At 35.5% G+C, this 25,286-nt stretch overlaps 5 protein-coding genes across 18 annotated transcripts; 3 read left to right on the forward strand and 2 right to left on the reverse strand.

The window, feature by feature from the left end:
* Positions 1-1,991: 1,991 nt before the first annotated feature.
* On the reverse strand, positions 1,992-4,825 carry LOC133693598 (receptor-like protein kinase ANXUR1). The gene has a single exon (XM_062114841.1). It carries the CDS (start codon positions 4,823-4,825, stop codon positions 2,213-2,215), a length of 2,613 nt encoding a protein of 870 aa, XP_061970825.1. The 3' UTR covers positions 1,992-2,212.
* Positions 4,826-7,569: 2,744 nt separating this feature from the next.
* Positions 7,570-8,361, forward strand: LOC133694869 (uncharacterized). The gene is made up of 2 exons (XM_062116565.1): positions 7,570-8,086; positions 8,282-8,361. The coding sequence occupies exons 1-2, from the start codon at positions 7,570-7,572 to the stop codon at positions 8,359-8,361; spliced, it is 597 nt and encodes a 198-aa protein (XP_061972549.1).
* A 2,141-nt stretch (positions 8,362-10,502) lies between these two features.
* Positions 10,503-13,768, reverse strand: LOC133695134 (uncharacterized). Of its 14 annotated transcripts, none has more exons than XM_062116969.1 (5): positions 13,652-13,768; positions 12,520-12,632; positions 12,010-12,153; positions 11,584-11,628; positions 10,503-11,331 (listed from the first exon to the last, which is right to left on the reverse strand). In XM_062116969.1, the coding sequence occupies exons 2-5, from the start codon at positions 12,573-12,575 to the stop codon at positions 11,259-11,261; spliced, it is 318 nt and encodes a 105-aa protein (XP_061972953.1). In that variant the 5' UTR covers positions 12,576-12,632; positions 13,652-13,768; the 3' UTR covers positions 10,503-11,258. The 14 variants fall into 14 exon arrangements, 7 of the variants coding, with proteins under 7 accessions (XP_061972953.1, XP_061972954.1, XP_061972951.1 ...); XM_062116970.1 differs by lacking the exon at positions 13,652-13,768 and adding an exon at positions 13,134-13,587; XM_062116967.1 differs by lacking the exon at positions 13,652-13,768 and adding an exon at positions 12,834-13,587.
* Positions 13,769-14,026: 258 nt separating this feature from the next.
* Positions 14,027-21,214, forward strand: LOC133695133 (uncharacterized). The gene is made up of 13 exons (XM_062116964.1): positions 14,027-14,227; positions 14,436-14,498; positions 14,642-14,812; positions 15,656-15,787; positions 15,969-16,108; positions 16,519-16,605; positions 17,269-17,394; positions 17,799-17,948; positions 18,360-18,431; positions 19,495-19,596; positions 20,125-20,295; positions 20,379-20,458; positions 20,898-21,214. The coding sequence occupies exons 1-13, from the start codon at positions 14,197-14,199 to the stop codon at positions 20,950-20,952; spliced, it is 1,380 nt and encodes a 459-aa protein (XP_061972948.1). The 5' UTR covers positions 14,027-14,196; the 3' UTR covers positions 20,953-21,214.
* A 443-nt stretch (positions 21,215-21,657) lies between these two features.
* Positions 21,658-22,934, forward strand: LOC133693399 (PRA1 family protein E-like). The gene has a single exon (XM_062114606.1). The coding sequence runs from the start codon at positions 21,933-21,935 to the stop codon at positions 22,569-22,571; it is 639 nt and encodes a 212-aa protein (XP_061970590.1). The 5' UTR covers positions 21,658-21,932; the 3' UTR covers positions 22,572-22,934.
* Positions 22,935-25,286: the final 2,352 nt, after the last annotated feature.

The raw sequence follows: 25,286 nt of genomic DNA on the forward strand, positions 1-25,286 counted from the left end.
TTGTGATACCAGGGTAACCTTATCGAAAAAAATTAAAAAAATTTATAAAAGTCAATTATAGAACATCTCAATGTTCATGGAAGAAATTGGAAAAAAATAATTTTTTAAAAGTAATAAATAAAAGATTTATGTCAACCCATGATAACTCGCTAATTTAATAGAAAGAAAATGGAAAAGAAAGAAACATAAAAATTAATTCCTAATTAAATATTGAAAAAAAATTAATTTTAAAAAAGGATCTTAAAAAAAATTAAAGTCAACTCGTGTTAACTTTCAAAACCTGTGACCTTATTCATAAGCCCGAAACCAATCTTATAGAAAGCAAACCCTAAACAACAACAAAGCAAAATTATAAAACAATAAAAAGCTAGAGATGAAATTGAAAAAAAAATATAATAAAAAAGTCTATAAAGCAAAAGAAATAACAATTAAAAAATAAAAATTAAATTTGATACAAAAATAATTTGAAATAAAATACCGAGGGGTGAAATTGAAAATAAAATTCAATTAGAAAGGGGTAAAAAAAAAAAAACAATAATCAAAATAATGATGATCAAATTTGATATACAACTCTAATTAAACCAAATGATGAGAGATGCAATTGATAAAAAAACCTATAAATAATTAAAAACAAAATAAATAGTAATTACAAAATAAGGATCAAATTAGATACACAAAACAAATGAAAGGATACATGTATTTAAAACCCATGACCCTGGTCATGAACTCGAAACCAATTCTATAGAAAGCAAACCCTAAAAAGCAACAAAGCAAATTATAAAACAATAAAAAGCTAGGTATAAAGTTAAAATACAAAATATAATAAAAAAAACCTATAAAACAAAATAAATGACAATTAAAAGAATCAATCAATCCATTTAGTTGTTGAACCAAGTTTGTGTTTATGTGCACAATATTTTCTTTATCTTTTTCAAAAAAAATTTAATAATTCAATCCAATTTTTAAATCGTTCAAACTAGATAATTTCATGTAAGTTTTTAGTAAATCAATTATAAAAATAATCTATATTTTTGAACTAGACGAATTCCAAGTTCAATTTACCGGTTCATTGGTTGAACCAAGTTTTAATAACTATATCAAAGAGTCATTGAAAAAAAAATCAATAATTGGTTAAAAAAATTGAAATCATGCATGTAAGAAATCCATGATCAAAGTGTTATAACCAACGGAATCATGTAAATTGAGAAATCCTTCGTTATGAATAAACCAACCATTACACATTAACATTTAATTCAAATTACAATCTACCCCATTGCTTGTAGTTCATAAGTTATGCCAATTTACGGTTTTGACATCTCAAACGACATACCAGCTGGAGCTGTTCAAATGACATGTCGTTTGATTCCTCGTAATTCTGATGGCTGCTTGGACGAGGTCTTCTATTACCTCCTGCATAATGCCTACAATTCTCCTTAGACACGTTCCGTTTCTGGAGAAAAAAACTTAAGTGAATTAGTTCAAGAAGACATGGAATTCGATAAAGAAATCTTCTTGTTACAGTGACCAAAAAAAAAAAAAGTAGCAGAAAAAACAAATTCCCAGGATCATCTTCCTCTAACCTTCATTTAGTCATGACATGACCTATCAAGTTACATGCTTCAAGGTTGAAACAAATTGACATTAAGAACATAGAGAGGCATGATGTTCCTTTCATCTAATCAGAATGCTATCAGACTTGATAATGAGTTGTTGCAGAACTTGATATGTCAAGAGAATTTCCCTTAAGAATCATATCATACATTGGATGCCAAGTTGTTTTTCCTTCATCATTTTGTTTTCTTGACAAATGTTTCAGCAATATTGATATGAAGCAGAATTCAAGCAAAGAGAAAGTCTAGAAACTAAGATAAGAATAAAAAAAAAATTAGATTCAAAATTTTATGAGATAATACATCTTTAATACACAAGTTAAATGGTAGATTGAGTAAAACATATAGAGTAGCAGGCTGGCATGGAGATCTTGACTCCTTTTCTTGATCCTTTATGTAGAGTACAAGAGCTATGAATTTAAACAAGCCTCGCGATTATGTAATAATACTAATAAAACACAAGTAGAGGATATCCACTAAATAGGGAACAAAAAATGATCACCCTCTTAAGTGACCAAGAAAACTGGATTTACATGCCTGAGTTCCATGGCCTCCACTGATCCCCATTCGAGGTAGCAGAGCGGTTCCCAAGAACGTTATGTTCATCGCCCTTTTGGATTGACAATCTGAGAGAAGATATCGCCAGAGTCTTCAGATCCTCCACTCACTTCACTAATGCTTCCGAGGCTGAGATTGTTATAATGCATTTCCAAGTTGCGGTTTCTTATACTTTCTTCAGAAGTTTCACTTCCCTCACCTTGTGATCTATCATTTGAACCTTCAGGGTTGTCCTGCAATTGGAGGGCAAATTCAAGATTCCATAGGACATCACCCATGTTAGGGCGTTCGGGTCCTGATTCAGCCAAGCACTTATCAGCTGTCTCTGCGAACTTCTTCAGGCATTCAGGGGTAATTTTTCCCTTGATGTGAGGATCAATGATGTCCTCAATAATTCCTTTCTTTTGACAATGAAGAGCCCAATCAGCGAGACTAACTTGTTCTTTTGGTAGGCTAGGATTGAGAGCAGGCCTTCCACACAGAGCCTCGAATAGGACAACTCCAAATGAGTAGACATCAGATTTCTCAGTCAATTGTTGCCTCCTAAAGTATTCAGGATCCAAGTAACCGAAGCTGCCCTTGACCACAGTACTAACATGGCCCTTGTCCATATCAGGACCGGTTTTCGAGAGCCCAAAATCAGAAACCTTGGCAACCCAGTTCTCATCCAACAGAATGTTTGTGCTCTTGACATCCCTGTGAATGATTGTGTACTTAGCCCCAGTGTGAAGGTAGTGAAGTCCCCTTGCTGCTCCAATACAAACCTCCAACCGTTGCTTCCATGACAGACGAGGTTTCTTGGTATTGTAAAGGTGCTCCCTCATAGTTCCAAGTGCCATGTAGTCATAAACCAGGCACATCTCACCATCTTCATCACAGAAACCGATCAATGAGACCAAATGCTTGTGTCTCAACTTCGAAAGCATCTCAATCTCAGTCATGAACTCATTAACTCCTTGTTCTGATTGTGGATTTGATCTTTTAATGGCCACTTTGGTTGCTTGATCAATAACACCTTTATACACCTTACCGAAGCCTCCAACACCAATGACATTAGACTCATCAAAATTCTTGGTTGCCCTTTGCATCTCTGGAAGCGTGAAATGGCGACAAAGACCTTGAGCCAGTGTTGAAAGGTGACTGCTTTGAGAACTCTTGCCAGAGATTGTTGATTTGCTTACAGTATGGGAATTTCCATAGACTGGTAGCCAGGTGGATGTATGTGAATCAAAGCCAGGAATTCTCTTAGTCCTTTGGTAAACAGCAACGCAAACTACAGCAAACAACAAAGCGCCAAATCCACCGACAGTTCCCATCACAGCTTTACTGTCTGTCTTAAATGCTTTATGGCTAGCTTTAGCCATGTGATTAGCAAGCATTTCTGATAACACAGGGTTATGACCTGCCAAGTTGTTGTTCCTGTCACTCATCTTGAATATCTCTATTCCATTGAGTGACGCGTCATAAAATTCAGGTTTCGAAGAGGTTGATGGGTGCAAGTCCACCCGAATTTCTTCATCGCCTTCCCTGTCCTTGACAAAAACTGCGTAGTCTTTATATGTTGGCACTCCCTTTTCTCCTGTCCACCCAATAATATCGGCTGCATTAGGATCAACCTGGGCAGTTTGATTGTTGATGTAAATGTTAAAGACTTTCTGATTGACTTTGCTTAATTGGAACTCGCAGAAATGCAGCCTCACAACATATGTGAAATTGGCATCAGCCTGAAACAGCCATGTCAAATTGAATTTCATGTTGAGGTCCTTGTAATATCCCATACTTCTTGCCGTTCTGTAAACATCAGGTGGTGCTACAGACTCTGCCAATTCTCCATATCGGACTTCAAAGCTTTCATTACTCTGCAAATTAACCCCAGTTGCCGCACTAAATAAATATGGCGCATCATTATACCAGGTTCTTGTAAGATTACCGGAGTCTTTGGCTGGTGAAATATACTGCCCTGCTACATTCAATCTATACATTGTCTGCAAATTTCCATCCGTGGCGTCAAAAGTTTGGTCAGAAAACCCCACCATTGTCCCTGATCCAAAGAGATCAGGGATTGGAACCAACTCTATAGCATTGATAAAAGCAAAAGCCTCAGGCTTATCTGCTGGTTTAAAGGTGACATTGAGAATATGAGAATTCATGGGAGCTAGAGAATACTCTTTAATGAGGTAAGCCTGAGTGAGAGCCTGCGCTGTAATCGAAGCACTGAAATTGTTCAGGAGAGTAATCCCTCCTGCTACCACCGAGAAATAGGAATCTGATATATTGAGGCCAGAATATTCAGAAGGATAAAAGGAGAGTCTGAGCCAATAACGCGTTTTCTCTGTGATAGGGAGGTTATAGGTTGCTTCGGATGTGAAAATCCTGGCATCCATGTATGGAACCTCAGAAACAATTGAAGAATCTTGGTATTGAGCTCTGGCGTGTGGATGATTTCCAGTGATGTATTTGACATCCGATTCCCATTTTCTCCCGTCACCATCCGAGCCACCATTTTCTGATCCACAGTTCAAAGACAAACTCTGTGGCTGAGGCCCAATACCGGACACATAAAGGGCATTGAAAAGAAGAGTGAAACAAGCTAAAGAAAACAAAAAATAAATATTAGCATGCATGGCTGAAGAGAAATGGACAGGGAGGGCATGCATTAGGGCGTACAGGAAAGGAGGAACAATTTTTTTCCTGTACACCGGGACTATTTGTTTTTCTTTCTGAATGTTTATGGAGGGTTAGCTAGCCTAAGCCGTCTTTAATCTTTCATGGAGACTCATGCCTGGATCAGAGGGGATCAAACCAGGCAAGAAGAGGTGATGAAACTTTCTAAAAGTTCTTTTCTTCTGTCTTCTTTTGGGGTGCTAAACATCCATTGTAGAGAACTGGCAGGTTGTTGGAAATTGATGAAGGGGAGAAAGAATCGTAGATTCTATTGCTTTGATTGGTTCTAAAAGCATTGGTTCTAAGAAAATGCTATATTTAGCATCTGTAAGTTGAGTTCTCTAGGGCTTGATGCCCTTGGGACAGTTGTTTTAGGTTGTCGAAAGAGCCACTGAGCTAAATTGCATAAAAATCAGAACCAACCATATTTTGCTTATAATTCAGACAACTGTATGTCTTGAGTAGCTGACAAGTCCTCAGATTTTCATGCCGCATAAGAATCTGCTGGATTGCCAAAAATGTGTCTCTGTAAATGTATCAGAAAAATGGCTAGCCTTCTAGCGGGTCTCGACTCTCGAGGTTTAACAACATTGCACAGCAAGAACATAAACAAACCTAAAATGTTACTGTATTGAATGGGGGTAGAAAGATCTTTTATCTGTGTTATATCTAAAATACCCTTAAAAGTTAAATTTATATATCTATTTGGGTAAAGGTATTTTTGGTTTTCTAACACAGTAGAATTACTAAGGTATACTTGTAAAAAAAAATAAAAAAAAATCTACATCTTAGATGAAGGAGCCTTTTAATTTTTTGTTATGGTTTTTTCATTAATATTATGTAGAGTCACGAACGCTTAGATTTTTTAATAAATTAAATAAAAAAAGTTGTTGGTACATATAATATATGCACTAGTATATGAGAGGCATATGTATTCTTTGAATGACACGTGTGACGCTTTTTAAAGACCAACCACTGTCTTGACTAAAAGATCACGTGAAGACGTATCCAAAAAAGCAACACATGTAAGGTGTCTTGCGGTGTTTAAAGGCTGGATTTTTTCTCCGCCTTCTTTAGCCAAAATTATAGGTTGTCTCCCATCTTCTTTTTATTTTTATTTTGACATTTATTCTTTTGATTTCTTTTTATTTGTTTTGAATTATATTTTTGATTAATTTTGGTTTTCAATTTCATCATTTAACATTTTGTTTTACATGATATTTATATCAAATATTATTATTTTTTTAATTTATTTTTCAATTTAATCCCGTATCATTTGATTTGATTTATTTTTTATGTCAAGTTTTGTCTTTATTCTTGTAATTTTGGTCTTGGTTTCTTTTTTGAAATTGGTTCTCCCTTTTTTTTAAAAAAAAAATTCATCCGTCAATATTTAATTTGTTTAGAATTGAGTTTCATTAATTATTTCGATGTGATGATCACAGTCTCATAACTTAAGTCACGAGTATGAGATTTTAACCTGGATTAATATTGGTTTTTTATGTCTTTTTTTTTTGCAGCAATTTTATTTGACTTCATAATTTAACATCAGTTTTATTGAAAATTAAATTTATTTTTTTTGTTTTTCTTTTTATGATAACAATCTGGTCTCGTAGTCTGGGTCATACATTTGTTATATTAGCTTGAATTGGCTTAGAGCTTTTATATTATTATTATTATTATTATTATTATTATTATTATGTAAAATTTGTTCCTAATTAATTTTTTTAAAATTAATTTTCTTTTTTGATTTTAAGCCTTCGACATTAGATTGTTGAAGATTGAGATTTGTTATTTTTTTTGATGTGGTCATCCTTGTCTCATGACCTGGATCACGGGTATGAGATGTTAACTTGAGTTGACATCAGTTTTTATTTTTAATTTTTTTTACATTTATTTTCTTTCTCAATTTTAACATTCGACTTTGAGTTTATTTATTTCTTTTTCTATATGTTTTTTATGAGAATATCTTGACTTCAAAATCTAGATCATAAAATTTTTATTTAATTCAGATTGAGTCAGAGCTCTTTTTTATTTTTTTTCAATTTCTTTTCATCTTAATCTTTTAGTAGTATAGTCCGAGGCATGCATATATATATATATATATATATATATATATATATATAAATCAACTCGGTACACGCCAGAACGGATGCCATCGATCTATCTAGTTGATAACAAAAATGAATTGGATGTAATTAGTAACAAAAATATATTTTCTGTTGGTGACATTATATAGGAATGTATAATTATGCGACAATCATAAGACACAGAGAGAGAGAGAGAGTAGCTACATGCTAAGAATATTATGTGAATATATAGGATCGTAACTCATCGAATTCTCCAAAATAGACAACACAAAACCAAAAATGGCTAACACAGCCTCCAAATTTAACAAAAATGTCCTGTAATTGACTGTTATAAATAAATGGCTAACAAGTCCTCCCAGCGGATAGGCGTGACAGTCGCCTTCCTCCCCCCCATTTTCCTGTCCTCTCTCCTCTCGCCCATTAAAGCCTTCTCAATCAAATCCAGCTTGACCTGGTGAGGTTGGTGTCTTATTGAAAATACTTGGAGAAGAGCATTTCCATAACTTTTCAGAGGCGCCCCCGCCCCTGTCCCGCACTGCTCCCATTTGGTGGTAGAGCGACAGTTTTCTTCTGTCGCTGCTGCCTCAATATCGTTTTGCCCACTTGCCGTGCCTGGACTCGATCCCTCGGCGCCGGACATTTATAGAATGAAGAACTGTCATGAGCCTAAGGCTCAGAAGGTGAATATTTTATCGTCGTCGTCGTCTTCATTGCCATCATTGAACTCCTCAGATTCTGAAGATCTGGAGCGCATGCCATTGGCACCACTTATATTGAAAAACAAGAAACGATTGTCCAAGCAACTCTCAATGTGCGAGACTCGACGTGACAGAGCGTGGGAGAGACGCCGCCGCCAAATACTAATGCAAGAGAGGAGAAGGAGCGGGCTGCTAGAATCTGATGACTTGACAGATGAAGACTTGCATGAGCTCAAAGGGTGTATAGAGCTTGGATTTGGATTTAAAGAGGAAGAGGGACATCAATTGACCAATACATTGCCAGCATTGGATCTCTATTTTGCAGTTAACCGGCAACTCTCGCCAAGTCCCGTGTCCACACCGCAAAGTGGCGACTTATCTTCTTCATCATCTTCAGCAATGGGCACACGTTCATCTTCATTTGGGAGCCCCATGAGTGATCCAGACTGGAAAATATGCAGCCCAGGTGAAGTTTCCATATCCTGATCAGCATGACTGGTTGCCTTTCGTCACTTTTGATTATCATTATTAGAAAAAATCAAACTTACGAACTAACCAGCCATTTCAAATTTAATTTCATATACTTGGGAAAAAAGAAGAAGAAAGATTTTCTGTATACAGAATTACACGAAGCTGGACATTTATGATTATCTGCATGCAGGTGATGATCCAAAGCAGGTTAAGACCAAGTTAAGGCACTGGGCACAAGCTGTAGCTTGTTCAGTCATGCAGTCTTATTGATCAAAGTGCGGGATAGATTGTACAGAGCTAGAGAGAAAAAAAAGTTCAGAAAGAGAAAGGAGAGGGAGGGTTGGCTTAAATTTTCACTAGGTATTGATAGAATTTACTACCAATATAGAGGCCAACAAACATGGGGTGGCATTAATTATGGGGTCTTTTACAAGGCCAATGGAGTAGTTGTTCATTGGTTCTTGATAACTTGGTTAGAGATTGATGCTTTCTGTTTATTTTCTTCTTCTTTTTTATCAAAGTTTCCATTAGGCATGCAAATTTCTTTATTTGCTGTTGGAAACAGAGCCTGTAGAAACTGTAATTTGGCCTTTTTTTTTTTTTTTTTTTTATGGAAATTCAAATTGAAGGCAGGCGTGTCTTGTTACATCCCCATTGATGATTACACAGTTCGTCCTATACATAATTCTTTATCTTCTTAGATTGTGCATGCATGGATGAGATGCATGTGTTCATCATGGCTTGCCATGCATAAGAGTTCGAAGCCAAGGATAACTAATTGTATTTCTTTGAAGAAAATATATATGGATATTTACGAGAGGTTTTATACTGTTAGAAGCATTGATAAAGAAATATATTTGAATATTTCATTCTTCTTCCATTTTTTTAGTTTAAAAATATATTAAAATAATATATTTTTTATTTTTTAAAATTTAATTTTGATATCAGTATATTATTAAAATAATTTTAAAATATCAAAAATAATTAATTTAAAACTAATTTTTTTATGTAAAAAAAATCAATAATATGACTGAACTGCAATGCTAAACAATGCTTTAATTGCAACCTAGATACCTTAAACATAGTCTCCGTAAAAAATTTATGTGTTTGATATTGTGGTATATAATGTTTTTTGAAAGTGTTTTTTTTTAAAAAATATATTAAAATAATTTTTTTATATATTTAATTTTTATATCAACACGTCAAAATCATTGAAAAACACTAAAAATACATTAATTTGATACATTTTTAAATGAAACCCACTTTTAAAACATAATTAAAAACAAAAATTACTACACGTCCAAATATTCACTAATTGCAAACACCCTTGTACCTAACCTTAGTATCTTAGACTCAACTTTGTTACCACCTAATCACTTACTCGAGTCTTGAGTTGGGCTGAATTTTATAACAACAACTAAAAAACCACCAAAAAAAACCTATTTTACTTAAAGAGATTCCATTAAAAAAAAACAAAAACAATAAAAATATTTTGAGAAAATTACTTCTAACATTCTATAATTCGGTTAAAATTGCATTTTTCTATTGAATTTTAAAAAATTACATTTTATATTTTTTATCACTAAATTTTTTTAAATATGACAAAATAATTAAATTACCCTTAATATATTAAATTGAAAAATCAACCATGCAACACATCTAATTTTCTCTCTGCAAGTGATGATTTTATCTCTTTCACATATAATTTTATCTTTTTCCAAACACAAATTACCAAATCAAATAGAATATCTTTTAAGATGTGAAATTATTGGGTCAATATTTAATCTTTGCAAGCTACATAAACCATTTTTTTTTCAAAAACCAAAATGATGCGCTGCATATCATTCTATTCAAATCTTGAATAGGAGATGCTTGACCTAATAATTTCATGGGATTTGATAAAAAAAAACTCTTTTTTTTGTGTTTTTATTTTGTTTAAATGGACTGTGAAGATTTTTTTTGACATTAATGCATATAATCCTGAGGTTGGAACACGGGTATGTTTCAATTTGAAAAAGAAACCATGACATGCTTAAATAGGTCTCGAAGATTTCTTCAACTCAATGTCTGGAATCATGGTCTTAGCATATGGGAATGCTTCTCTGTTAGTTGCTTTAGTTATGGTTATGAAACCTTCAAAACCATCAAACTCAGTTAAGTCCAGTGAGTCAACATGGCAATCTGTTGACCTAATCACTGGACATGGTCGAGTTTCAAAGCAAATCTTACGGGAGCTGACGAAGTGTGGCTCAGCTAACTTGGTGGGTGAACTCGGGAATTTATACCGTGAAGATATCGAAATCTTAATCTTAATATTCACTTCTACAATTTCAAAGTCCTGCTAATTTAAGAACCAAGGATTTAGCTGTGTTTTCACCTCTTGGATTGCTGTATTCATTTGTAGCTCTTACTTTGAGTCATAAAAAACAGCTTCGTTAAATCTTAACTTGAAGCGTACTATCAAACAAAAATCCATGGAAGAATAGCCGCTCATTATACAAATTTATTTATAAAAAAACAGGAGCTTCATCAATTCCATCCATTACAACACAGAAGACAAGGATGGCACAGGTATAAGATAAAATCTTGTAGATGTCTTTAAAATTGCTTTTGCTTTAGCTACAAAGGTTGGCATGCACACTCCGGTTTCTGGATTTTGTTGTTCCTTCCATATCCTCCCAGTAACTCTGAGCTTCAGTTCCTTCCTATCCATGCCAGAGCAGAAAAGTGCCGCATGGCAGAGAAATCAAAGGCATTGCAGAAAATTTGCAACATCCTTTAATGACCAATCATCAAAGGCATTGCCTTTTCTCGCTACAACTTGCCATATTATTTGAATTACATCACCTTCCCTTGATGGATATTGGAAACTCAGAGAAATTTTCTACCTCTTTCAACCTCTTCCACATTCTAGCCCATTCATCATTCTTAATACTCCTGATGAGATTTAAGAGGAACTTTTCTCTAACAACATTTGATGTGCGAACAGATATACAGAATTGGGAGTAATCAATGACATCCTCATAAGGGAACTCAATGTCATCACTGATGATGACCGGAACACAGTGGCTAGCAATGGCATCAATGAGGCAATTTGATGAGGGCTTGTCACTTGCTATGTCAAGGCAAAATTTAGAGGAGTGCATTCCTCGAGAAGTTTTGCTCGCTCAATCCTTTTGTACATTCCGAAACTGAAAACGAGCTTCTTTTTCATCTTTTAGAAGATAACATAATTCTTGCCTGAATATCAGAAACCCAAAATTGAAGAATCAACGTTTAGATAATGTAAAGCCAACAAAAAAAGAGGCATAGAATAACAGTTGAATTAATAAATATGAAGTTTTTAGTGTAAAACATTCAGCAAGTCATGTATGTCACATGACATTATGAAGACCAATTAAGAGATTATGTCGGAAAAAAAATCATGAGATGGTATGGTGGTTTTTGAGTTTATGAACACAGCCCACCTTAACAACAGGCCACAATACTTACCAAAATTGAAATTCCATACATGAGTATATGGCTAGTCCATTACACCTGTGAATATAGACATCAATTCCATGCAAGTCACAAAGCCAGAAGTTAAAGTTTTGAATAATATGAGAAAAATCATAGAAGACAATCATAGTTCAAGCTTAGAGTGAACAAATAGTACCGTCACTCTTTTTATAAATTATTCAATCAATCCAAAAATTAATTTAATTGCCATCTATACTTGCCCCAGTTTCACCTTTTGATTCCATCGATAGCTGTTCTCTTGATCCCATAATCAAACAAATGATAGAAATAATTGTTTGGTCTCGGCAGGGGGAGTTAGGTGAAAAGATGAGTGAAAGTCCTGTTTATAAAATCTTAATGGCTCTCATTTGGAAGCTTCTCAACTGTCCAGAAGTTGACATTTGAAGAGAGCTTACTTACCAGCTCCACTTGACCATCAACTGGAAGTTCTTTGAACCAGTCAGAAGCCTTTTTATAGTGCTATTGTTCATTGTCAGCATTTGAAGCCACATGATACGCAGTAATATATGTTTTCTGGTGCATCTCAGGAGGACATAATATACACTGCATCATGAAAGTGTTTATTAGGCCTAAACAATAAACATAATTAACGCGATCACAATCTTTGCAACAATATCTGCATCCTTATATAGGAATTCAGACATTCTGATATTTTTCTGTGGATTGTGAGTGTGAGAAACACTGCTTGAGTCCATAGTGAAAACACTCCCAGTCCACAGTATTTAAGACTGCCAAAGAAGCATCAGTGCTCACTAGACAAGGATCTCCTCCATTAACAGTGCTCACTAGACAAGGATCTCCTCCATTAAAGCATGTCCAGCTCATCCAAAGCAATCCTGTCCCAAATAACATAAAAAGGATGTTGTTTGGAGGAAATCTCTCTCTATCCTTTGCAAGACGTGGACTGACCTGCAATGTAACAAAGTGATTGGTCCATAGATTATTCTGGTGGCAACGTGATTCATTTTTCTTCAGGCGTAGCCAGTTACACAACATATTGGGTAAAACTTGAGCATATAACCCTGAAAAATACAAAAAAAATAATCATAACATGCAATAAATGACCAAAGCTTGGTCAACCTTTTTCATGACTTGAAAAAAAAAAAACAAAAACTTGAGTCGAAATCTTATACAGGTAAACCAAAAGAAGCACCTAAAATCAAACACATCACACCAAACAGAAAATGGAACAGAGGAGCAAGTTAAAGAGCCAACCAAATTACCTCCCAAATCACAAACCAAGGCACGACCAATAGCAACACCGTGGAAAGCCAACACAAAACCAAAAACATAGAAGCAGTGCATGGGAAAAAAGAAAGACAACCTTCTCTCAGGCCTTTTGACAAACACCTAGGGTGCAAGCATGAAACAACACAATGCTCAAGAAACCTTGGATGTACAACAAAACAAAGAACCATCTTAGGACGTAAAAAGCAAAAAAGAAGAAGCAATAACAGAAAGAAAATCAGCAGAGGGCAACCAGACACAGGAGAACCACACAAAGCACCTAAAAGAAAGAGAACCTGTAAGAAAAACTAACACCAGCTAGAAGCAGCAGAGGCAAAAAAACAGGTTCAAGCAGAATAACCATAGCAAATGAGAGAACCAGGAAAAAAAAGCAATCATAACAGAAGAGAGATGATGCAATGCAAAATATGGGAGATAATCCAATTTTTTTTTTTTTATACCCCCAAACTCTCTCGGCACTCAGATACACCACTGACAATAAAAAAAAATAAGGAAAAAAAAGCCAACCACACAAAACCCATAGAAGTGAAAGTTCCAAAGCCCCACAAAATAGAAAACCAACCAGAAGGGTTCTAGTTACTTATCTAGCTGCATCCAGACGAAATCGCAACAGCACCCAAGGCCAAAGAAGCAACAACAACCGGAGAGACCTGCAAGAGCAACAAACAATGTCAGAACTCCCAAATGCAGAAGAGATAACAACTAAAAAAAGGATAAAAAAAAAAATAGAATCAAACTGACAACGCAGGAGACCCATAAAGTACCGGAAACATGAGAAGAAATAGAATCAAACCTCTCACGAGATCAAAGGAAATTTTGCGCGAGAAACACTGCTTGAGTCCAGTAAAATCACTCACAGTGCACGGTGAATCTTTCATTTTTTTTAAAAAAATTTAACTTAATATGTTTAAGTGTCATTAATATATTTCTAGTAGAAAAAAAAAATTAAAGATGTAATATTTAATATAAAAACATTTTAGTTATCAAATAACAAGTAATAGTAAGATTATAAATAATTAAATGATTTTTATTGATTTTTTATATATAATACTAAATATTAGTGTGTATATAAAATCTATAATATAAAATATAATTTTTTAAAGCATGATAGACAAGTGTAATTTTGATTTTCCCAAATATTTTATAGTATAAGTATTTGTTTTTTATACGAATAAAAACGGAGAGGTAAACTGTGAACCCTGCTTCGAGTCTTTCACTTCTCCTTTCTTTTCCCTCTGCAAGCAAAGCATAAACTCCAGAATCATCTGCTTGTTGTCCTTGCGGTGCACAACAGTACACTTTTAAGGTTATTAAAACAAGTTATCTGAGAAATTTACTATGGCTTCTGATGCTTCTGATGCACTTGCAGGTTACGTATCCCTCCCCCCCCCCCCCCCCACTCTTTTATTTTATTTTTTATTTTTTTTGTAGTGTAAACACAAGTAGCTATAGAGACGCAAACTTTTATGCAAAGTTGTTTGATTTCGGAGAGTTTAGCGATATCTTTTATAAGGGTTCTCTTTTTGTCTCGATGCAAGTTCGTGAATTTGTTTATCTTCGATTGTGAGTGACTGCAGTCAGGCAGAAGGTTCAGCAATTTCTTACTGCTGCTTGTATTGGAAATCTTGATCTTCTTAAGAGTAAGTTCTTTTCTTTTCTTTCCATACTTTGGGCTTAAATTGACTTTTGGTGGAGAATGTTCCTATGCATTTGTATTTTTGTTATTTGGGATCTTTTTTGTGTGTAAATGTTTAATTTTGATGGCTGGTGTTTGGTTAAACAGATATAGCAGCACAGCTTGATGAAGGGAAGGGAATGTCAAAAACTGTGGCAGAAATCAAGGATGCTAATAAACGAGGGGCACTTCATTTTGCTGCAAGAGAAGCACAGACTGAGGTTTGCAAGTATTTGATTGAGGAATTGAAGCTTGATGTTGATAACAAAGATGAAGATGGTATATATTTTTTTTTATCCAAATTGTTCCTCCTCATGGTGTTGAGAATACTCTTTCCTTATTGTTCGTGAGAATCCCTTAATCTTATTTAATTGAGCAACCAGGGCACTGTTTTGCTTGAGATAAATGAAGCTGGACTGGTATGCATTAGGGAGACCAGCTTTTAATTTGACTGGCCATGTAATTGAGTAATATGACGATTCATATGTTTTTTTTAGACATCAACTTTGCAGGGACAAGTTTTTGAATATCCTGTTGCTAGGAGAAAATTTATAAAAATTCTTACCAATCCTGATCCTAGTCTATTAGTTTCGTTTGAGTATCACTGTTGGTGGATGTTCCTTAAGATAGTGGAACATAGTGAGCTGGCAGCTTGGCTGTTTGACTGGGTGCTTAGTGAATTTAATTCTCTTGGTTGTATTGTTTATTGTTTATGTATATTCAGAAGTATTACATGAACACATTTTCAAAGCTTTACAAGTTATACTATTTTCATCATTGAACACAGTAAAGTTATGAAAGGAATGAGGTCTTGAAAAGTGCTGTTAGATTAACTTCTCTGTGATTGGACACCTAAAAGAAACTGAAGAGAAGAAGAGCACCATATGTATCAGGGACACTGAAAAAATGCATGACAATAAATTGGGGCATGGATAAAAACTTTCTCCTTTCATCTGCTCATTTGAAAACTAAAGTGAAACCATGTTCTTATGATTTGCATTTACGCTTGCATCTCTTTACAGGTTTTTTTTTTCAAAAATTTAGATGGCATGCATTTGTCAGTTGCAGTTACCAGTATCTTGCTGTTATAGATCATCTCAAGGAACTTGTTACCATATGCAGGTGAGACTCCTCTTGTTCATGCTGCCCGGCAAGGACATACTGCCACTGCTAAATACCTACTTGACCAGGGTGCCAATCCTGCTATACCAAGTGATTTAGGGGCCACAGCATTGCACCATTCTGCAGGAATAGGTATGTTTGGGGTTTAATGGGGCAAGTCTTCTTCTTTTGCGTGGTTATGTTGCCTGCATGATCTTTCTAATGATATGCACTGTCATGCTTAATGCAGAAATATCAATTTTATTCCCAGATACATTCCATCTTCCGCTTCTATTGAGATTTTTGCTTCAGTGCTTTGCATGCTTGTTTGCAGGAAATACTGAGTTGATGGAGTATTTGCTTTCTAAGGGTGCTGAGGTTGAATCACAAAGTGATGCTGGCACTCCTTTACTCTGGGCTGCTGGGCATGGTCAACCGGATGCTTTGAAAGTGTTGCTGGAGCACCATGCAAATGTAAACACCCCCCCCCCCCCTTTAATTTTATTAATGAATGACAAATTTTAAGAGCAAATCAGAGAGAAGGACAAAAATAGCGAGTTACAGCCATTTGAAATTTGGCAGATGTGACAATCCAAATTGAACATGCATAATCATGTCTGCCTAAAGTGACACTTGACAATCTATATTGAACATGTATAATTGTGTCAAAAAGTCAGCCCACTATTAGTATCGAAGTTTTTGGGTAACATGTATCACATCCTTTTTCTTTGGGTAGTTATTCATGTAAAGATTATTCCAACTTTGCTACGTTCCAGCACTTCTACAAATTTATTTGAATATTTTTTTATTCAGGACAAGCTTTTATGTTTCTCTTGACTGTTTTTCTATGGTGTTATTTATATTTTTTTGAAATTCTTTTGCAGCCTAATGCTGTAACTGAAGATGATGTAACTCCATTGTTATCAGCTGTAGCAGCTGGTTCATTAGCATGCCTAGAGTTGTTGGTTCAGGTATCTCCTTCCTCTAATTATGTTTTGTAAATTTTTCATCTTCTCTGGGGTGCCTTTATATGCAACATATTAGACCACTTGTTTTCCCCAGCGTTTGAAAAAACCTAACCTCAAAAAACAAAAAAAACTAGTTTTTTCTTAACTAAACAATTTTGCATGTTAACAGCAAAGATTTTTAAAATGAGTTAATTTCATATGTAGACATCTTTAATACCTTTTGATGGTGGTTATTATTTTTCCTTCATGAGTGAAATCATGAAAAAAAAATTGTACGTTTAAATTTCATTTTTTTTTAACTATAAAACAACAATGGTGCAAACAACAACAGGTGGTGTGGCTTGCAGAGGTGTTTCATTCAAATGAATCAGAATTACAGGGGGGCAAAGTGAATATGGCTCCAGCCAATTAGTGGTTCTATTTCCGTTAAATCACTTACTACTTTGCATATGGTTGTTAAATTTCTTGAATTTAGTGACTGTGTCACTGGTTTTACTAGCAATTTACACAGTAAACCGGATATTTCCATAAACCAAAGCTTGGGAATTTCGTTCTGGAGATCACGTCTTTTGGTGCTGAAGCATCTTTAATCTTATTTTTTATGCTTATGTGCATATCACTTTGCGCCATTTTATAGCTCTGACTTCTGTGTTATCTTGTGTGCAGGCTGGTGCTAACGTGAATGTTACTGCTGGTGGAGCAACACCACTGCACATTGCTGCTGATTTAGGAAGCCCAGAAATTTTGAACCGTTTATTAGAAGCTGGAGCTGATTCTAATGTCACTGATGAGGTGAGGCTGTTACTGCATTCAGTTATTCGAGGGAGTACTGCTTTCTTTAGTGTTATCTCTTGTTTGTCTCTATGATTTTACAAGTTGGGGTTCTCTCTTTGATGTAAATTATTATTTATTTTGATTTTCAATACTTTCTTATGGTTGAGTTTGGGGCAGAAATGGAGCAGTGCCAGATTGCCTCCATAAATTCAGTGTTTCTCCTATTCCCTTGGATTTCTATCATATCAATCAATGACTAATTTTATTTTTTTCCATAGAAATTTCCTAAGATCTTAATGTTGCTATTTCATGGTAAATGTTATTCATGTGAAAAAAAAAATGTATATGGTGGCCACTTTCATGTAATTATTGTTTACCTTTATTTTTACTGTGAATGGTTACGAATTTTCTTTGCTTCCCAGGATGGTCAGAAACCAATACAGGTTGCCGCTGCAAGAGGCAACCGTGAAGCTGTTGAGATCCTCTTCCCCTTAACAACAAAAGTTCAGAGCATTCATGAGTGGACTGTTGATGGAATTCTTGCACACATGCTGTCTGAAGCTAATAAAGAGGTATTAAGATCCTTGAAGATTTGTTATGAACTTTATGAGACTTAAGGTCTCCAACTTTTGCTAAACCACAAATACATGTGCTCCATCTGCTGTCACTATCTAACAATTACTAATTTACATTTTTCTGTGTCACAATGAGGGGGTCAAAGTTTTTGAGTACATCCATACTCACATGAGGATTCGTGGTACTATTTATGAATGAACTCTTGATCTGTTGTACATTCATACACATTTTCTATTGCCAAGAAAATGAGATTATAAAAGGGAGATTTTTTGCTAAAAAGGGAGAAATAACAAGTGGATAACAGGCTAACTTGACCAGATATTGTTATTGTACTCGCAGCTAATTTCATTTTACCCTTGGTAGTTTCTGTTATTAATTCCCTTTTTTGGATTGGAAATTCTTCGCAGGAAGAAACTAGGATAGGGAAGGAAATTGATGCTTCTGAGAACATGGATATGCCTAAAAGAGATCTCCCTGAGGTACTACTTATGCTATAATTTAATTTTCTTGCCCGTTATGTGCTGCTTTTGTTCTGATTTTTGTGTCAGGATGCTTTATTGAGTTATTCCTTGACAATGGATCTTTTTTCCTTGCTCTAGTACCACTGACAAGCTTACAATTACCAGTTACATGTAACTCCCTCTCATTTGGTCCAATCATGTTAGAATTCAGTGTTGTTTCACCTGTACAATTTGCAGTCATCCATAAAAGATATTTCTAATGATGAACAGTTGGTTAATTTGTGTGAAATTGTTTTTATTTTTTGCTTGCTGGTTGAAACGCTTCAGTTGTGCTCATGGCTTTGACCGTTCTACTTTAATGAGAGTTCTTATTCTCATTCCTATCAAGAAATCATGCTAATTGCAAATCTTTTTGCAGCTTGCTCGCAGTGTTATTTAAGATTTATGTACTTGTTATGTATGGGTCTAAAACCATGTGAGTTGGATCAGAACTGAGTTGACCTTGTTAACTCCAAATGTCCGACCCAATATTGACCCTGAATTTCAGATTGATTTGGCTCTCTGTTCTCCTTATTCTCTAATATTTAGCATTTTCATAAACCATCTGCGCAAAGGGATTTATATCTTGCAACCTCCCAGTCTGTTCATTGCATTTATGCTGCATCAATTAGCAAAGGAAGAATACATTCAAATTATAGATACATATAATTTGTATATGTCAAATTCCAACCTGATCATTTCACTGAGCCTGTCAATAAGTTATAGGGTTGGGTTTGCTAGGCCACTTGAAGCCTTATCCCAAGAACCAAACTCAACTAAAATCAAACTCAGAGTCATACTGGTATAACATGAATGAGTTCAATCTACCCCAAAGTTGGTTGGTTTCCTTACCTGAATTGAACAGCTTTATGCAAGCATTAATGATGTGTTTTTAGGGGCTTATTGCAGTTCACTTGGACATTTACCTTGCTTCATTGCTTGTCTTTTGTGGCAGGTCAAAGTAATTCCACAAGTCAAGCAATTTGGCTGAAAATATGTTTCAGTATATTTTTCACAATAATAAATGTTTCAACTTGTTCAGGTTTCACCTGAAGCAAAGGAGAGAGCTGCTGAAGCAAAATTAAGAGGAGATGATGCTTTCAGAAGAAAGGAATATCTTACTGCGGTGAATGATTATACACAAGTATGCCTTTGAGATTTAGAGTTTTTATTTTGTCACTTTTCTTGTTCTCTTACTAGAACATTTGGTCCTTATGCGTGATTTGCCTTTTCAAGTAACATGTAGCATTTGGAAACTAGCTTTCTAATGACCTCTTTTCTATCACTAGGTATTTTGAATTTTTCCTAAAACTCATTTCGTACAGTGGATCTTTTGACACCTATATGAGTCACGACTGCCTAAAGAAATAGGTGTTAAAATCTTAACTTGCATTTCCCTGTAATATGGAAAGTAGTTACAATTGTTTGTAGGAATGAGATATGTGTGAAGATGGGAAGTTTAATGGAGCAAATTCATATTTGAAGGAGTTAAGCTTAGATTGAAGTGTCAGAAGATCCAGAAATACACAAGAACTAGTTTCTTTCTAGGTGTTTGCTGTTACTTTTTGATACCTTATCCTTGAAATTGAAGAATTCCTAGGTGTTAACTAACCATCATTATTGGATAGCTTGCTGGATATTAATTGAATAAGAGGTTGATGTGCATTTGCAGGCAATTGATTTGGATCCCACTAATGCTACCGTGCTTTCGAATAGAAGCCTGAGTTGGATGCGCTTGGGGCAACCTGACCAAGCATTAGCTGATGCAAGGGCCTGTAAAGAGCTAAAACCAGATTGGTCAAAAGCTTGGTATCGGGAAGGCTCAGCTCTCCGCTTGTTGCAGGCATGCCTTCTTTTTCCTTTTGTTCCATGGGTGTTACGTTGATTTACATTGTCTAGCATTTCTTGATTGTCTTTTACTTGCAGAGGTTTGAAGAAGCCGCAAATTCCTTTTACGAGGGTGTGAGGCTTGACCCTGAAAATAAGGAGCTTGTGAAATCCTTTAGGTATGTGATGAAGAGTTTCATTACAAATCATTGCTTCTCTGACCCTTTAAACTTTGTATTCTTTCCATTCAAGTCAAGATATTAGTGTATCAACTTATGGAATCTGAAGCCTTAACTGAGAAAATTAATCAACTTATGGAATCTGAATCCTTAACTGAGAAAATTAACTCGGGAACTTACAGAGATGCATATTACATGGCAAAAACTGCATTAGGACAGGAAAAAAACTGTTTGAAAACCAATTGAAATTTCAGCTCCTTCGTGTGATCAGTGAGGGATGGAAGGATGAGTTTGTATGATGAACATAGAATACAAGCACTTCTGGTTGTGAATCAAATGGCGTCTCTACAGTATATTTTTTACTATTTGGGATTTGATACTTGTTTGTACTTATCTGGTTAAATTTATTCGTAACCATGCAACTTGCCTCTTCATTCAGGGAAGCAGTTGATGCTGGGAGAAAGTTTCATGGTACAGACCAGGGAAAATCATAATGTGTGCCCATAGCAAATACATTAGTACTGTGAAGGACTGAAAAAGTAGTTGATGAAAGCTTTGCTGGAATTTCTCTTGCCTGAATATTCGGCAAGAAGCTGCAAAATCAAATTAGTTGTATTAATCCCTGTGGGGGAGGAAGCAAAACGAAAAGTAAAGAAAGAGTAGAAATGGTATCCCCAGACAAACTGATACTTTGGGGCATAAATTTCTTATGTTGAATTCTTTCCGGTTTTGTTATGAATCCATGCGATTTTGGTAGGGTTTTTCTTTGTAGCCGTACGAGTTTTCTAGCTGAAATTCAACACTATCAGAATTTTCTTTTACCCTTTCTGTTGCAGACAATTTTCTTCTCCTTGATTTTCTCCAGAAAAAAAATATTCTCTTTCCCGATATTATGTAGCTGACGACAAAGAATAAGAAAGTGCCACCTTGATGCTTGGTTTTTTCCGGTGCTCCGGAATAACTATTTTTTAAAGTGATTTTATGAGTCTTGGATTTGATTTTTTATTTTTGAAGTGAGTTTGGAGAGTAATTAATTCATGTTTACTCAATAGAACTGTAAGTTTCCAAAACTTAAAGTACCAAACTGAAAACTAAGTAGTAAAAGAAGAAGCAACTTGTCAATTCCCACAAAATTTTGAGTCCATGCTCGATGGTGGATTAAGCTCAAATCCTGGACCTTCCACGAAACTAATTATTGGGTCACAACTGTAATTAAATAAAACCATCGTTTTGAACATGATATTCTTAATTTCTTTTTCCCTGTAAGAAAGGAAATTCATTTTCTCTCTCCACTTTCTCAATTGTCTTCCCAGAAATTTAGAATTCTACAGAGGCCCTAACCCTAAAAAATATGCTGTTTTACCATAAAAATGTCACCTTTCTATCTCTAAATTAAAACCCATCTTTAATTTCTCTCATAAAGTTTCAAACTTTCTTTCGGTCCTCAAGATCCAAACAAAAACCCTCCACCAAAATGTCACGAAAAGCACAAGCAGGTTATGGCACCATCCCCACCACCATCAGCGCAACCACAACCACTACCACAAAATCCCCACAATCACCAACCACCCTGACATTCATCTCGCGCGTCAGCACTTCAACTCAAACCCTCATAGCCACGCGCCGTCCATGGCAAGAACTTATAAAGTTATCATCTTTCATTCGCCCTAACAATTATAATGACGCCATTTCACGCATCAAATTCAACGTCAATTACTTTCGTGTGAATTATGCAATGATATTTCTTGCAATCTTATTTTTAAGTCTTTTGTGGCATCCAATTTCTATGATTGTGTTTATCGTGATATTTGTGGCGTGGTTGTTTCTATATTTCGGACGTGATGGTCCGGTGGTGGTGTTTAATAAAAGTCTTGATGACAGAGTTGTTTTGTGTGTGCTCGGATTGGTTACTATATTGGCGTTGGTGTTTACTCATGTGGGTTTGAATGTTCTGATTGCTTTGATTATTGGGGTGGTGATTGTTGGAGTTCACGCCGCGTTTAGGGGCACCGAGGATTTGTTTCTTGATGAGGAAAGTGCTGTTGAAGGTGGATTGCTTTCGGTTGTTGGTAGTCAGCCTTTGCGACCCACAATGGGTTATACTCGGATTTGAGTGTTGGTTTTGGTGAGTTTTGGTCTGATTTGAAGCATATATTGTATTGGTGGACTCTTGATCTGAATCGAAGTTTTTTGCACAAGACGTGGAGGATGTAACAGTGGAATTGGGGATCAGAGACTTGGTTTTTGTAGTTTGGGATTTTTGATTTGTTGTAACTTCTATATTGTGTGACATTGTTGGTTGTTAAAGATCAAATTGGGAACGTGTTGGTTGGTTCCGTTTACAAGGAGGTGGTTTTTGTGTGTTTCTGGTAGAATCTTTATACTTTGGTAATTAACTTTGTTGTAGTCATTCAAGTGTGATTACTAATTTGTATGTTTCAATTACTGTTAATGGCAACTTCTATTTCCTCCTCTAGCACATTGTGAATCATCGAGATGATTAACCAGCTTAAAAATTCTTGTCTCTTGTTCTTCTTATATTGGAGTATTTGCTTAGACTTGTTATATCTGATTGTGGCCAGTTGCAGCGCTGTGTTAGTTTCTTGATTTCTTTGTATGTTGGTCATTCTGCAAGATTGTCATGGCTTCTGCTCAAAAACATTATAAGAGCAAGATCTCTTAAAGTAGCATAACCAGGGTCTTTACTACATCTTTAACCTCTTCATATTAGTAGTCCCCGTATCTTCTTTTAGAATTTGATACGTTTTTACAACCTTTTGAAATATAGTAATTGAACCTTTTTGTAATTTATGGTAGCAGTTCTATTGTTAGGGTCATGCATTGGTACTTGCATTTCCACGGTTTGTGATGCAACAGTGCAGCACTCATAATACTGGGTTTTAATGCTTTTATTGAGCTAGAGGGAAAGCCAGTTTACTTCCCCATATTATTTTTCACAGTTCTAATTTCCAGGGGATTCTTGTTCTTACAACTTGATCCACAGGGACCAGAACCTTTGGTTTGAGGGCCCATTTGTCAACGTGGCCAACCACATTTTAAACTGCTGCAGTTGGCAATATAAAAAGCATCGATTCTTTTTGCTTTTTGCGCAGGCAACACGGCTCAGAAGTTCTGTTCTTTGGCTGAGGTCTAGGCGCATTAGCCCATGCCACTTGCAACAGACTTTACAATCCAAATGAGCAGAAAGTGGTCCCCGCCGGATCAAGTTTTCCCTCTGAAAGGTTCAAATTTATAGAAGTTAGTAAATCCCTTCCCCGCCCAAAGTGGTCGGCATGTCTGTATCCGCCGTAATAATTCCATGTTGCGGTACAGGTTGGCTTTCAGTTGACCTCTTCTGAGATGGTCTAGGTTGAGACGTGGGGGCATGATGATTCTCCGGCTTTTTCTAGTTCACAACGTGAGGGGGGCCACTTAAATAGCCCAATTAGCTTCATCCTATTCCATTTCTATCTCCAACCTTTGATAACTTGAAGAACAAAGCATATCATCCCAAGCAAGTTTTCTATGCTGAGTTGCTAAGTGCTATCCTTATGAGGTTATTTGCTAAGGATAGGCAAATTCAGAGGGGTAAATATGTGGATCCTTATTGCATTTTCTGCCACTTGGAGCTAAATTGAGGGGTCAGCTTTCTTCAGTTGTTCTGTGTTAAGACTAACCTGGAACTTAAATAGAGAAAAAATATTTAGAGGGGGGAAGGATGCCTTGGCTTCCTGTAATATATACGGAGATATGATGGTTGGAATCAAGAACTTAAAAAGAGAACTTTTCTCTTTGCTATCTTACACGTGCTCTTATGTTCATTGTTATTAAACTCAGTTTGACAGGTTGATACTGTGGAAAAAAAAAATCAATTCAGAATTGATTGATTAACTTAAGATTTGATAAAAATCTAGTTTGATTTTCTTTGGTTCATTTGGATCAATTTGAACGAGCCTAACCCATAACCTAAATTTTATGTCAAGTCGATTCATGAGTTAAGTTTAATATCTATGTTTATGTTAACCATGTTGGGGTTGAGGAAAACAAAGGGGCATGGGGAGAAAAGAACGGTCCTTTTTAAGTTTTTATCTGCTTTGAGGTTGAGTTGAAGGTAATATAGTTTTTACCCAACAATTTCATCATGTTCAACTTTTATAACATAAAATATGACAATGGGATTCTCTTTTATCAAAGTAATCTTGAAGTCTGCAACAGTTTGTTGGTGCTTCAGCTGTGAATGATATTTGATACAGGTTGGGGTGTGGGTGCAGATATTCCTCCAGCTATTTCTTAGCTCACAGTGATGATTGTTTGCTGGGAGGGAATGTGGGCCCAATTAGCTCGATCCTATCCCATCTCCCACCTCGAAAAACTTGAAGACGAAGTTGTCACTCGAGCGTTGGAGCCATTGCTAATCACTAATGTCTTAGGAGTAGTAGCTCGAGCTTTTGAGGCAAAAAGGGTGTCATTGTTAATTAGTAATTACCATTAATTTTTTATTTATTATTATTAATATAGATATTCAAACTAACTTTCATATATTTTAATTAATTTCATAAGTTTTAAAATTAATAATTATTTAAGTTTTAGTGTTATGAGAAAACTCAAATTTATAATTATTAAACCTGATCAGTTAAGTACTAATTAAATTCTGCTTGTGAAAGGATGGCGCTCTCTGATAAATTCTGCTTGTGCAAGAAGTTGCAGTAGTAAGTTGTCTGAATTGGGACAAGGATGGCACCAATCGCTTGGTGGCAAATCTTAAACGCCACGTGGTTGGCTCAGGTACTTCCACATGTAATATACTTGTATGGTTCCAAGCAAACAA

Source organism: Populus nigra, chromosome 5 (assembly GCF_951802175.1).
Source record: "Populus nigra chromosome 5, ddPopNigr1.1, whole genome shotgun sequence".
Classification (NCBI taxonomy): domain Eukaryota; kingdom Viridiplantae; phylum Streptophyta; class Magnoliopsida; order Malpighiales; family Salicaceae; genus Populus; species Populus nigra.